General features: G+C 34.7%; 2 protein-coding genes across 2 annotated transcripts; one reads left to right on the top strand and one right to left on the bottom strand.

Annotated features, from left to right (window-relative positions):
* Window positions 1–209: 209 nt before the first annotated feature.
* Window positions 210–8,392, top strand: LOC133315064 (developmentally-regulated G-protein 3). The gene is made up of 10 exons (XM_061516608.1): window positions 210–404; window positions 845–898; window positions 1,517–1,690; window positions 3,477–3,548; window positions 4,416–4,475; window positions 5,110–5,219; window positions 6,042–6,341; window positions 6,938–7,129; window positions 7,501–7,552; window positions 7,687–8,392. Exons 1-10 carry the CDS (start codon window positions 363–365, stop codon window positions 7,735–7,737), a joined length of 1,107 nt encoding a protein of 368 aa, XP_061372592.1. The 5' UTR covers window positions 210–362; the 3' UTR covers window positions 7,738–8,392.
* A 696-nt stretch (window positions 8,393–9,088) lies between these two features.
* LOC133315065 (uncharacterized) lies at window positions 9,089–11,861 on the bottom strand. Its single transcript, XM_061516609.1, has 3 exons — window positions 11,832–11,861; window positions 11,035–11,271; window positions 9,089–9,450 (listed from the first exon to the last, which is right to left on the bottom strand). Exons 1-3 carry the CDS (start codon window positions 11,847–11,849, stop codon window positions 9,403–9,405), a joined length of 303 nt encoding a protein of 100 aa, XP_061372593.1. The 5' UTR covers window positions 11,850–11,861; the 3' UTR covers window positions 9,089–9,402.
* Window positions 11,862–13,504: the final 1,643 nt, after the last annotated feature.

Genomic DNA, 13,504 nt, shown 5'->3' with positions numbered 1-13,504 from the left:
TTTTGTTCGCTCAAATTGATTTAATGTCATCAGGCAGCTGGTAATGTTTTGGGTCAAAAGAAGACTAAAGCCCAAAGAACTTTCAAGCTCGGTTATTTCGGGCCTAGCCAACCCATAATAAGGAATGGCCCATATCTGTTATAACTCGAGAATCGAATACTCTACCCTAGGTCCCACCGTAAGCTTTTCTGCATATTTCTTCTAGCACCTTCTTCCCTGTCTTTCGCTTCCCCAGAGTTCGACAAGGCAACGCTGTAACAATTAACAGCTGCAAAGTTCTCCAAGTTCATTCTCACTTCACTTCCCCACAGGAGTGATCGGAATATATTTTTCGTTTCGTCTGAGCTTATCTTTCTTTAACAATGTCGACGGTGATGCAGAAAATCAAAGACATCGAAGACGAGGTATACATGCTTTGCCTCAAAATCAAATGCTGCTTCATTCAATTCTATTATGAATATAATATAGAGGAATTGTTGTAGACATGCGATTTATTCAACTGAAACATTAACCTTTTCGACATCAGTTTTTTTTTTTTTTTCATTTCATTTCATTTCTTGTAATTCTCAATTTACTAGCATTTGATTACGACTGACGATTTCTCTCTCCCTCTCTTTAACTATTTCTTCAATTATTATTTCCATATGTTCTTATCTATAATGAGAAATGCTTCATTTACTTCTTTTTGTGTAGTTCTTTTCCGTATCTCAGGACATATGGTGTTTGATACGTAGCCAAAACATTATATGTTATATACTGATTGTTTTGATGCAGTATCTGCAAACTTTTTTTCTGTCATTTAGTTATTTTTTTCAGCATGATCATGGTAATTTGTATTTTGCAGATGGCAAGGACTCAAAAGAACAAGGCTACAGCTCATCATTTGGGCCTGCTGAAGGTAAACTTATACATTTTGTTTGATTATTGGGGGTAAAAAAAGAGGTCAATTATATTAATAACCGGTGTGTTATTTTTTTTTTGGTTGGTTGATTGCAAGTGTTTCAGCTTTATTTGAGGTTATTTCTTGAAGACAATGGGTGTATATATATATATATATATATATGGAAAAAATGTTTTTCCTATAATAAGACATATAGTTCTCTCTCTTAATCCCAAACCCCAAAACTATGTCGTTTTTCGGGTTGGGAGAATTAATGAAGGATATTTTAAAAAAATTGTTTGTTTCTTTGTTTTATGAATTTTACCAAAACACCCTTCATTAATTCCCCCAACCCTTAAAACAACGTAGTTTTGGGGTTACTGGAGATAATTTGATCTCGGAAAAACGATAAACCCTATATACATATATTTTAATGTTAAATCTTATAGAAAAATGGGTGTTTTGTTATTCTGCTTCTATGTGGAATCAACCTTCCATTCGTATATATTTTCTTATTAGAACTTCGTTCGTTGTTGCCCCGCTTTTTTGAGTTTTTTTCAGTTCCTCTTTCGTTTACTCTTTTCTGTTGCTATTTTGTTGAGGAGTTGTTCATTATTAGCAACTCTGTGGTTCCAGGCTAAACTTGCAAAGCTGCGGAGGGAACTCCTTACACCTTCATCAAAAGGAGGTGGAGGTGCTGGTGAAGGTTTTGATGTTACTAAAAGTGGGGATTCAAGAGTTGGTCTCGTGGGCTTCCCTTCAGTTGGAAAATCTACTCTGCTGAATAAGTTGACTGGGACATTTTCAGAGGTATGGAAGTATTCCAGGTCTCATGCATTTTCTTCTTTAATATAGATATATTCTAGGCCAATCTTTTATATCCTTTCTGTGTTTTATAAAGTGAATTTGATTCAGTGGAGCCCGAGGAAGTGCAGCATTTGAACAAGAAAAAGCAAATGTGAACCTAAAGAGATACTTAATGCGTTGCAATCTGGACATTGATCGATCTTTATGCTTCCCAGCAGCTATACAATCCGAGTCGGCTACTAGTACCTATTAAGTTAAGTTAGAAAGAAGATAAGGCTATGGCGATAGTAGGAAAAAGCTTGTGAGAAATTAAAAAGGCCACTGGACATGTGGCTAAAATATTGAAGTACTATAGTGCTAAATCCTTCTTAGGAATAACCATCTCCTGAAGTAGTGAACAATAATCAACCCAAAATGATAGAAGTTGGAAGAAACAGACAATTGATATTGATAATCACTGAACCAGAAATGGATTCAGCCAAACTACATGGGGTAACAGAATTCAACTACAGATTACATCCCAAATAGAATGACAGAAAAATAAAAGAATAACACAAGAAGGAAATTATAGATAATGGATGCAATTCTAGAGGCACCCTTCTCTCCCAAGTTCCTAGCACAATCCCTACTAATTGCCTGCTTTCTGCCTTCCTTTCATCTCTACTTATCATCCTTCTTCAGCTTCACCTTTCCCATGCCTCCGTAACCAATTTTCCTCTACACCCACTTCTGGAATATTCTCTCCTAACTAACTGTTTTGCTGAGTCAGCAATTGAGAGGTGTGAATGTCCTATGATGCTTCCTACAATTCACCTTTACAATTGGTATCTGATCCAATTTCTATTACCCAGACTCCAGAGCAGTAAGGATAACATTGTGAGGCCTCTAACTTCTTACCATAATTTCTCTTTGTGGAAGGAAACTTCATTACTATTACTACATTTAGAAGTAGCATTTCTACCATTCTGTCCATCAATTCTATCATCAATTTCACTCCTACATGTTATTTCTGATCATTATGTACAAAAATTAGTTATTTAATATTTTTCTTGAGTTCTAGGTAAATTAAAATGTTATATACTGCCGGAAAACAAGCATTCTAGTAGATTTGTATACATGAACAACTAGAATTAATGTTTATTTGAACTGCTCTTGTATTTTGCATCATTGTCCATGTGGACAGTATTTTATTTGTTTGGATAGCAAGTGAACGTACTCTGAATTAGTGATATTATTCTTTTTTTGTGGGTTTTCTGGTTCATAGTGAAACAATATCTGGCTCCCTCCCTACTGCTCGTAGATCAAAAGTTATATTTGTAAACCTTGGGCTTTCAAAGCATGTCTTGGGTTCTTGGCTTGACTATGTGAAGAATTTGTTGTCTACAGATTTATACCTTGTGCTGGATGTATTTTTTCTCATGTTATGGTACCACCTGATCTATGTGGTTTTGATTATCTTTTTGGTTTAGTTGATAAGGATGATGGATTGCATAAAATATCCTTTTGATATAGGATGAAGCTATCAACCTTTACATTTTTTTTATGCAGTATTTCTTTCTTTAGTTTCTTTTTTCCCACCTTCTTGGAAGGGAGATTAACAACAGAAGTTCAAGCTCACTATTTTTCTTTTAGATAATGCAACAGAGGTTATTCATTGTGTTTATTAAGTAATCAACCATCTTGTGCATAAAGGATAATTTTCCGTTTGCATTTGGTTTGGTTGGTGGGCAACATAACAATTTTCTATTCTGAACTATCTAATTTGATTTTTACTTATTTTGGTTTGTAGGTTGCTTCCTATGAGTTTACTACCTTAACTTGCATCCCAGGTGTGATCACATATCGTGGAGCTAAAATTCAGGTACCACCACGTACGCAAGCTATATGTTGATGAATTTATCACCTTCTTACTATGGGCAAGATATTCTGCTCGTGGATGGAAAAACTTGGTATACTTAAAGCTAAATTTAATTGTACCTCTTTCTGATGATGATAGTTGAGAGAAGATTGAACGATATGTAAATGCTTCCGTTCAATGTTGATATCTTCCAACTATCAGCTGCACGTGTTCTCAGTTTTTAAGGAGTATCTTTTGGAAATTGATATATGGGTTTTAGTGCATTTTATTTATCTTCGTCATTTTTTTCATTTTTCTCCTTTAGAATTGGCTTATTAAATTGAGTTGCAACATTATGTTGGTTGTTGTACTGGCAATCCCTAGATGACTTAAACAAAAGAGATAAACACCTAAAATTGATTAAAGCTTTGTTTTGTGTCACTTGGTTGTTTCTGTTGATAGTTTTGTCCACATTAAAGATGAATATATTTGTAGTTTTATTTTGATTGTCCAAATTAAAAATTTGGGAATATCTCTTTAAGGTTCCTAATGTTTACACAATCTAGTCCTGTTTTTATTGTCAAGTTGAACAAAAAAATATTTTCTAGATTAAGTCTCTACAACTATGTACAGGTATTTCTTTTGCAGATATTTTTTTTCTAATTTAGGCATTAAAGGATTAATATTAACTTTATTCTCTAAATATATCACGTGCGACAAGATTGTCCCATTTATATTGTTTGCTTCAAAATGAAAAATTCATCCCGTAAAATTTGTATTAAATTAGGTAGGACTGTATGAATAATTTTCTGCAGTTGCAATTAATCATCATACAATTTATGATGTTATAACTTGATGCATATTTAAGTTATATTCAATTTTGTTTGGCAGTTACTGGATCTCCCTGGAATTATAGAGGGTGCTAAGGATGGAAAGGGTAGAGGAAGACAGGTAACAAAAAAAATATAATAAGCTCTTATCATTGTGTAACTACATTTGGAATCATTTGTGTCAAGAAAATTGAATATAACTTTAATGTCATTGTGTAACTACATTTGGATCATTTGTGTCAAGCATGTCTTTTGTATATAAAGTCAGCTATGCAATCAAAGTTCCTTGTGAATCTTTTATCAATTTTTTTTTAAAAAGAGAGAAAAGTTCCTTGTGAATTTTAAAAAATGTTTCTCTCCATCTTGTGCTGCTGAAATGAGATCCATGCATATGTAGAGAAATTATGGTTTCTTGTTTTGTCATAATCAGGTGGGTTTTTGTTTTTTGTTTTTTGGGGGTGGTTGTGGATTCCTCAAAGAAAACTTACATTCGCTTTATACATGATTATTAAGTGTTTGGGAGTTTGACACGCAGGTTCTACTCTTTAATTTTTGTTCCATCAAGTTTCTGTTAGAGCTATATGCTATCTTCCTTGTAATATATTTAATATTTACTTATAAAAAGAACCTTACATGATAATGCTATAGCTTTGAAGTTCTGTAAATATTCACAATGCACTTTCTTCTTTCATACCTTATTCACCCACAGACAACCACTTATATATTTTGTTTTATATACTGTTTTGCAAATGCAGGTTATTAGTACTGCAAGGACATGCAATTGCATTTTAATTGTTCTGGATGCAATAAAACCAATAACCCATAAGCGTCTTATAGAAAAAGAGCTAGAGGGATTTGGTATAAGGTAAGATGTAATATTGTTTATTTGCTATGTTTGTATGTCGTGTTGCCAATTGTCTGGCCATGTGTAGGAATCTCCACTTGCATTTTTTTTTCTCACTGTATGCAGTAGTCTACACTTGAATAAATAGTTCAACTTTTTCATGCCCTGTTTAAAATATACTTCTCAATGTAGCATGAATATGATGAATGAAGATTATAGTGGTTAGGCTCTTGACTCTAAAAGTGAGTATTTCTTGCTATTGGTTGATGGCAGCAGTAGCACCTATAGGTCTGGAGCAACTTTGACTTGATTTGGGTTTTGGTGAAGTGGGGATCATGCAATGAAGTATGATTCTGAGGGATAATTCAATCTTGGGGAAGCTTGCTTCTTCCTGGGTCTTTGTGGAAGCAGCCCCTTATGAATCAGACTTATTATTTCAAGTTTCAATAACCTTGTCTGTTTTATAGAAAACATATTAACCAAAATTGTAGTGTTACCAACACTGGTGAACTTGTTAGTAGTCTCATAGAATCTGTTGGGCATCCTACTCTGTTGGGATGGAAGAGAAGGAAGGGATCATATACCCACATAAGCAAAGAGGAAAGTGACTGCATGTAACCACCTGCTTCTGTGGCAGGTTGGCCAGGATCTGCAGGGAGAGGAATTTGGTTATGGAGAAAATTTGGTTATATATGTTATGGGCTTTATTTTCTTTGGCTGTTATGCCATTCAGATAATCAAAATTATATGTATATATTTTGATGTATTTCAATCTGGCTTTTATTTTCTTTTCTTTGTAGCAATTTGTTTCTTTTATCAATTAAATTTATTTTCTGACCGCAGGTTAAACAAAGAGCCACCAAATCTGACTTTTAGGAGGAAAGATAAGGGTGGAATCAATCTCACCTCGACTGCTACCAACACAAATTTGGATCTTGACACTGTGAAGGCTATATGTAGTGAGTACAGAATTCACAACGCAGATATTACTCTCAGGTATGATGCCACTGCGGATGACCTTATAGATGTCATTGAGGGCAGTAGAGTATACATTCCTTGCATCTACGTTGTGAACAAGATTGATCAGATCACACTTGAGGAACTGGAGATCTTGGATAAGCTACCTCATTACTGCCCAATCAGGTGATTCTTCCAATCATTGGTCTTACTATTACCTCAATCCTTTTCCACCCTTTTAAACAAAAGAAAATCATCATCATAATTTTTGAGATCCTTGTGAAGGCACTTAGAGGTTATTATTTATTTTTTTCTCAGTTGTTTTGAGGGATTTCATTTTGGGGTATTTTCTTGCATCTCCCACTTGACAAAAAGAACTGGAGATTTCTACTGTATTATTGTTGTGTTGTTTTTTCTAGTATCTTTTATTGCCTTTGCTTTGGTTCCGTTGACTATAGTTGCTGGATAGGCTCCAATTAATCCTTCGTACCCATGCACAGAAACTCAATAGTGTTTTTTTTTTTTTTTTTTCTGTTGGATGATCGTCCTTTTGCATTGCATTTAGTATATTTTAGTCCAAAGTTGTCACACAGATACTGTACGAAGTATCTATGTTTGAGAGCAAATTTATTTAGGCTGTGCAAATAAAAGGGGAAAGTCACTGTATGACTTGCACCCGTCATATTTTCTCCCATTTCCATTGTTTGTCGTGACTTTTGTAATAATGAATTTACAAAGTTGTTTTATATGTAAAATTGTGTAATTTTCTAACTATTCTTCAGTGCGCACCTGGAGTGGAACCTTGATGGTCTTCTGGAGAAAATTTGGGAATATCTCAGTTTAACACGTATTTATACTAAACCTAAAGGTATGAATCCTGATTATGAAGATCCAGTAATATTGTCGTCTAAGAAGACAACAGTTGAGGACTTCTGCACTCGCATTCACAAGGACATGCTTAAACAGTTTAAGTAGTGAGTACCTTCTCCCAAAACTTAACCTTAATTCCTTCATAATGTTGAGCAGTTTATCCATGTTTGCATTAATGAGGAGCAATATATATGAAGATTAACTTTGGTTTTTCAACTGTAAGCTCTGAATTGCTGTTAGTTTTAAGGCAATTATCTCTTGCTCTGTGGTCTGTGCTCATCTGAACTTACTGTATAAACTTATAGAATGGATCTCTAGTTTGATGACTGAACTTAGTTTGGGGCAAAGTGGCATTTTGTTCTTTGAAAAAAGAAGAAGCTTAGAGTTAATAAATTCCCCTGCTCTCCCGCACCCAACAATTTTTTTTTTTTTTTCCTTACCTTCATTCAAGGCTTACATTTACCAAATTATGCAGTGCTCTGGTCTGGGGTTCAAGTGCAAAACACAAGCCTCAAAGAGTTGGAAAGGTTGATGCTGTACTCAATTTACTCTATTCTCTTCTTCATCCTCCTTCCTAGTTCTGTATTTCGACTTTTATTTTTTCTTCTCCCTCATTAGTGAAGTTGTGATGTACTAAGTGGAATACATTGTTACACACCAGGAGCATGAACTTGAAGATGAAGACGTCGTTCAGATTATCAAAAAAGTATAATTTGTTGTAGTAAGGAGGATCGAAGATGATATCTTGTGAAAACCGATCAGAATGCCTGCCCGAGATACTAGAGGATGTTTTTTGAGTAGAATCAAAGATCTCCAGGGTTGTTGGATGACTAGATCATACTCCAATTACTTGTCTTTTTACGGTTGGGGGTTACGTAGAAGATATTAAAGTTCTATTCGTAGTTAAACAATTTATTGTCAAGGGACACTGTTTGTCACGTTAGATTTGGAAATGATGTGTCTTGTGGGGTATACATGTCTAAAAGAATTAATGGATGATAATCAGGGTTGTTCTTGTAAGCATTAGTAGGGTTTGCTAGATATATACAATTCAGGTGGATATGTTGGTATGCCTATGCTGGACATCTTAACAAAATAATGGCATGGGTTTGGTACAGCATTTACATAAAATTTATTGATATGCTAAAATTATCTTAAATAAAATCCTCTTGGTTGTCCTAACAGTTCCGCTTGGCAGCCTGGACTACTGTGATTTTGGTTGATACAACTGATAAGTTGCAGGTAGAAGCGTTAGCTGACAGACCAATTGATTTCCTCGTTTAGCATTGGAAGCCAAGCGGCGGGCAAGTCTTCAATTGAATAAGAATGCTTAGATGAGGATTTTTTTTTTTTTTTTTTTAATCAAAGGCTCGTAGTATTGAAGAGAGAGAAAAAAATACAATCCAAACGACCTACAATGCTTAGATGAAGTTAGATCAGTGCTTTTGTTTTGATACATTTTAGAACTATAAATCAGTACTCTGTTGCTGTAACAAACAGAAGAGGTTAGCCAGAATATCTTGAGTCAATGATGCCATTTGGGTTTGATAACAATTACGGAAACGTGCGGGGAAAATCTTACCATTACCTACTCCTTGTTTGATGGTTTTAAAATCAATCTTTGAAATCAAGCACTCTGCAACCTGAATTGCTAATTGAGAGAATTGCTAGTTACCTCAAGTCCCCAAAAAATGTAAGCCATTAACCCAGGTTTAGTTGATGTCTCAGCTAAAGCGGAACTGTATGCTTGGCAGGGGTAACAAGCAACCAACGGCGTCATCACTCTCATCTGTTACACAACTGAATCTCAGTAACATCGGCCACGATAGTGGTGGACCTAATGTGTATGGTCCAATAACCAGCGGAAAGCCGTCTAATAAATGAAACCGAAGTTTGGTATGAATGAAAGGTCGAATAAATGAAACACAAATTGCTAATAACTAGACAGCAAACAAGGTTCTTTGTGAGAAATGGGATTCTGCGGTTACTTTTTGAACAACAGAAATCAATCACCTCTAAAATTGTAAAAGAATGAAACAGTAAAAGAAAATTACAAATCCAAACTAATTTGTAAGTATTCAATTCCAGACTGAATAATTTATTGAAGAATCAAAGAAAAATCATCATATTTTGGAGCTGGTGTGCACCTCATTAGTCCTGAGCGCCATTTACATGTTTACGATCTTTACCTCTACTTAAATACACGAATTTCAAACTACAACATCCATAGAATAAGTAATTGAAGATTAGGGCTTAAAAAAGGTTTGATTTTCTAAATCAGTAATAAGGGGAAAGTAAATATCACCAAGCGCAAAAGCATTATTGTCCCTGTCCTCGATCTTCAGCACACAAGAAAAACGTTGGACTCCCTTGAAAATCAGGCCTTTGCACAACAGTTGAAGTAACTGAGGAAGCTCCTCCTAGTCTGCCAGGGAATAAAAATAAAACCAAAAAGCAATACTTCAGGCACCACAAATATCCTCGTCCAATATTTTTGTGGATCTAGAGAATGAATATGACTTCTAAGTTCAATTAAAGATTATTATTATTTTAATTAGTACAACCGATCACCATATTTTATGGCCCTCTTACCAATGAAATGAATGTAATTGCCCCAAACATTCATTGCATGTGCAGCAACTAGAATTGCGTGTTGCCTTGGTAAGTAGTGTTACATATAAAATAATAAATTCTAAATCCTTCAGCCTAACCACCGTCCTCGCCAGAATTTGCATGGGTCCCACGATATAATTCACTGTAAAGTATAATCTAATAAATATGCATGACTCATACTTTTCATAGGTATAATTGTGACTTTCTGATTTATTGTAATATTTTTTTTTTTTTTAATAATTTGAGTTTGAGTTCATAAATAGTTATTGTTAGGATTTTTTAATTCTATTTATATTCTCTTTATAAACTAAGTGACTTATAACTAATGACGGTGAAATAAATATAGTGCAGACAAGCCGGATGGTGAACTAACTAGGGTAAATCAGTATGTCACTTCTCTCTTTCTCTCTTCATTTGTGATTTGTGATTTGTGTTTGGTTGTCGATTTTCAATACTTTTTTGGGTTGTAAAACATTAACGGCTGCCCCGACCTTAGTTCGGCTTTGTTGATTTTTTATGCTACTAGAACCTCCTGTCCAAGAGGTTTCCTGACGTGTTAGATTGTCTCTTTGTTTTCGACTTGGCCAATTTTTCCACTACATTATTCTTCTCGCTAGCTTCCCTTCAAATCGTTCATTATTATATAAATATATGGTGCGGTTCCTAGAAAGTGTCAACTACAGATTTATGTGCTTTACTTGCTTAAAATATTATTCAATTTTCCGTTTTTCCTCCTTCCAAATTTTTTTAGTTCGTACTGGGTCTGGGCAGACAGAAGATTGTATATGTAAAGTTTAATTTATTCCTTATTTGTGTTTAATCCATCCTGATGAGGAAATGTGAGGCTAGGTTCCTCCAAACACTAGATAATCAAAGAAATAATGAGATTGATATAAATGATTTTTAATGAACGAGTAATGAAAATTTTGATAAGGAAATCTCACTGTCAACTCACATGGTGATTAAAAGTTGTTTTAATCCAAATTGTGGTTTGATCAGTGCCTTTGCTAGGTGGGTAGAGACGGGTGATTAGTGTTATTTGAAATTGTCCACTGTTGCAAAAATGCTCAAGAAAAGAGACAAAGAGAAGACCTCATGTCAATGTTTAAATGCACCTATTAAGTAAAAGATGCATGTACAGACTCATCTTCCCAGCCTGTTAACTATTGTATGAATCAATTTGAATTAACTTTTCTCATAACAACAAACCAAAAGAAAAATCACTCATCAATTTTCACTAACAGCAACAACTATCAAGTAATAACCATGCTGACCAGTCCACCATATTAACTGATAACAAAAGATTTTTTTTTGCATAAATTATAATAGTATTCTTGAGTGCCTTTAAATAGCAGCAAACAAAATACAGAATAACAAAGCTAGCCAGGAATCTTACAGTTGGAGAGTTGGTTTGGTGGTAATGGGGGTGCTGGTGATCATTGTGGCCAGTGTTTACATTGTTATTGGTAGAAGCCATCAGTTCCTCTTCATTGCCAAGACTTGCCCTCGAAATATTTGTTTTGTTTTGCTTCCTCGTTTCTCGAATTTTTGAGAAATCCAGTGAGTAATCTGGTACTTGGCCCTTCTGATCCCAGTCCCCAAACTGTGGCACTGATAACCACGGAGCATTTTTCTACATTGAAAATATTTATAGGTTAGACAGCTTATCACAATGAGGAATTCGGTTATCGATTCGCTTTAGAATTGGATTTATGAATAAACTGCAACAGTGACGTAATCGTATCAAAGTTTGAACACAAATCAAATTGGTTAATTAAATTAAACGGAGCTAGAAAGGAAAGAGTATCATCATCATCATAATCGCGTCCACTTACGAAGTAAAACAAAATCAAAAGATCGAGTAACAGGAACTAGGCGCTAGGAATCTCCATCTGCCTATATATTTTCATAGAAATATGATTAGATTGAAAATTAATAAGAGGACTCTGTTCTCTTTGTTTCTCAGTTCAGGTTCATCAACTCCAAGAAATCGAAGCTTGAAATTCTCTCGGAGTGGAATTGCAACCAAACACACAGAAACATCAATTCCAAATAAACACCATAATCATGAAATTCCACTTGATTATTTTTTCCTCGTCTTTCTTAGCAAGCAAACACACAGTATCGTGCAAGGAAATAGCGCACACGTTTAGAGAGAGAGAGAGAGAGAGAGAGAGAGGGAGGGGAAGATACCTCCTTACTTTGCTCCATGAGAGTTATTTCAGATCTTGAGAGTTGAGAAATATGGCAGAGGTTTTCGACTCTACGATTCTTATGTGATAATATGAACAGCTGGGGGTGAGTTCAGCATGTCAATTTATAGACGGAAAAAACAAACGCAAAAAACTATGGTGACTATAAAGTGGGTAATGATGAATGTTTTAAGATTTTATATAATGTAAAGTAGTTAGTTTATTAAAACTTAATGGTGAATAAAGTTTTATTCATATCATAATTTTTCTTTAAATAACAGTTACTTTATCTCTTTAAAAATGAGATAAACATAACTCATATATATATATATATATATATATATAAAAAAGAAAGATTCGTTTACAAATTTTTTTTAAATTTTTTTACAAATTACACTATGTTTTCTAAAGAGAATATAGTGTAACAAGTGTTTTCCCGGGAAAACATAGTGTAGTTTGTAAACAAAAAAATTCGTAAATGATATATGTATGTCAGGAAGGATCGATGTCCTTACTTTTATTGGATTTAATTACGAGAATGCCACTCTTTTACGCGCTGGTAGTTGCGTAGTTGGAGTTGTCTGCTTGTAGTACAAAGTATATACAGTATACCAAAAACATTTATTGTTGTGTTGTGGTGCCCGCCCCTTGCTTTTGGTTTTCTAGCTGTCATTACTCTTTCCAGCACTAAATATTCTTCCCCTTTTTGCCCTCTCAAGTCTCAGTGCCAACAACCGTATGTTATGTTACGACGTCTTCCTTTTTTCAATATTATCCTTGAGAACGAAGAAAAATAGCTCAACCTTTTAAAAATTATTGCCATTTTTCAATTTTTGAAGGATGAATGAACAAGAAGATGATCGTCATATGGAATGATTGGTCAATGAAATTGGCATATTTGACTCTTCAATCGGAACAGGAAATTTTATATCAACTGTTTCAAAATTAAATGGACAGTACATTCATGCCTCGACAATGACAGATAATAAAAAAAAGGCACACTTTTTTTTTTAAATACATTAAGGGGCGTTTGTTTCGGGACTTCTCTCAAGTTTGATAGAGAAGTGATGCTTGAATTCTGTATCTTCACGTTTGGTTCGGCTGATTGCTGAAATTTCTCCATCTAAGTGAGTGCCTCATCTTTTTAGGATTGCATGTGATTTCTCTCCAAAAACACTATTGAACATTGTTTCTTGGCGGGTCGTATTGTGGGAGAAAATTCGGATAAGTGAAAAAGAGGAATAATGAGTGACTAATTTGCCCCTCACACGTCACCATTTTTTGTCCAAACTGATACATCAGTCATTCATCTTGCATCTCATTTTTTGAGACCGACCGAAGAAGAAAGAGCGAAGACAAGCCACATGCGCTTGTTGGTCAGGTAATGGTAAAGGTTTTGAACGAAATTTTTATTCGTGTTTGTATACGTGAACTGAGACATCACCATGTATTAATCAAAAAAGATTGTTGTTGAAGACGGAAAGCTACAGCTAATTGCTGAGAAGGAGACAGAAGGAACAGTTTACTGCTTGAACTCGTTTAATGGTAAATTGCTTGCTGCTATTAATCAAAAAATTCAGCTGTACAAGTGGGTGCTCCGGGATGATGGTACCCATGAATTACAGTCTGAATGTGGACATCCTGGACACATCCTAGCACTATATATGCAAACAA

Source organism: Gastrolobium bilobum, unplaced genomic scaffold (genome assembly GCF_033153095.1).
Source record: "Gastrolobium bilobum isolate Gb01-03AN ecotype WA unplaced genomic scaffold, APGP_CSIRO_Gbil_v1 utg3760, whole genome shotgun sequence".
Taxonomy (NCBI): domain Eukaryota; kingdom Viridiplantae; phylum Streptophyta; class Magnoliopsida; order Fabales; family Fabaceae; genus Gastrolobium; species Gastrolobium bilobum.
The sequence above is the reverse complement of the archived record's forward strand: the minus strand, read 5'-3'. Positions and strand labels throughout refer to the sequence as shown.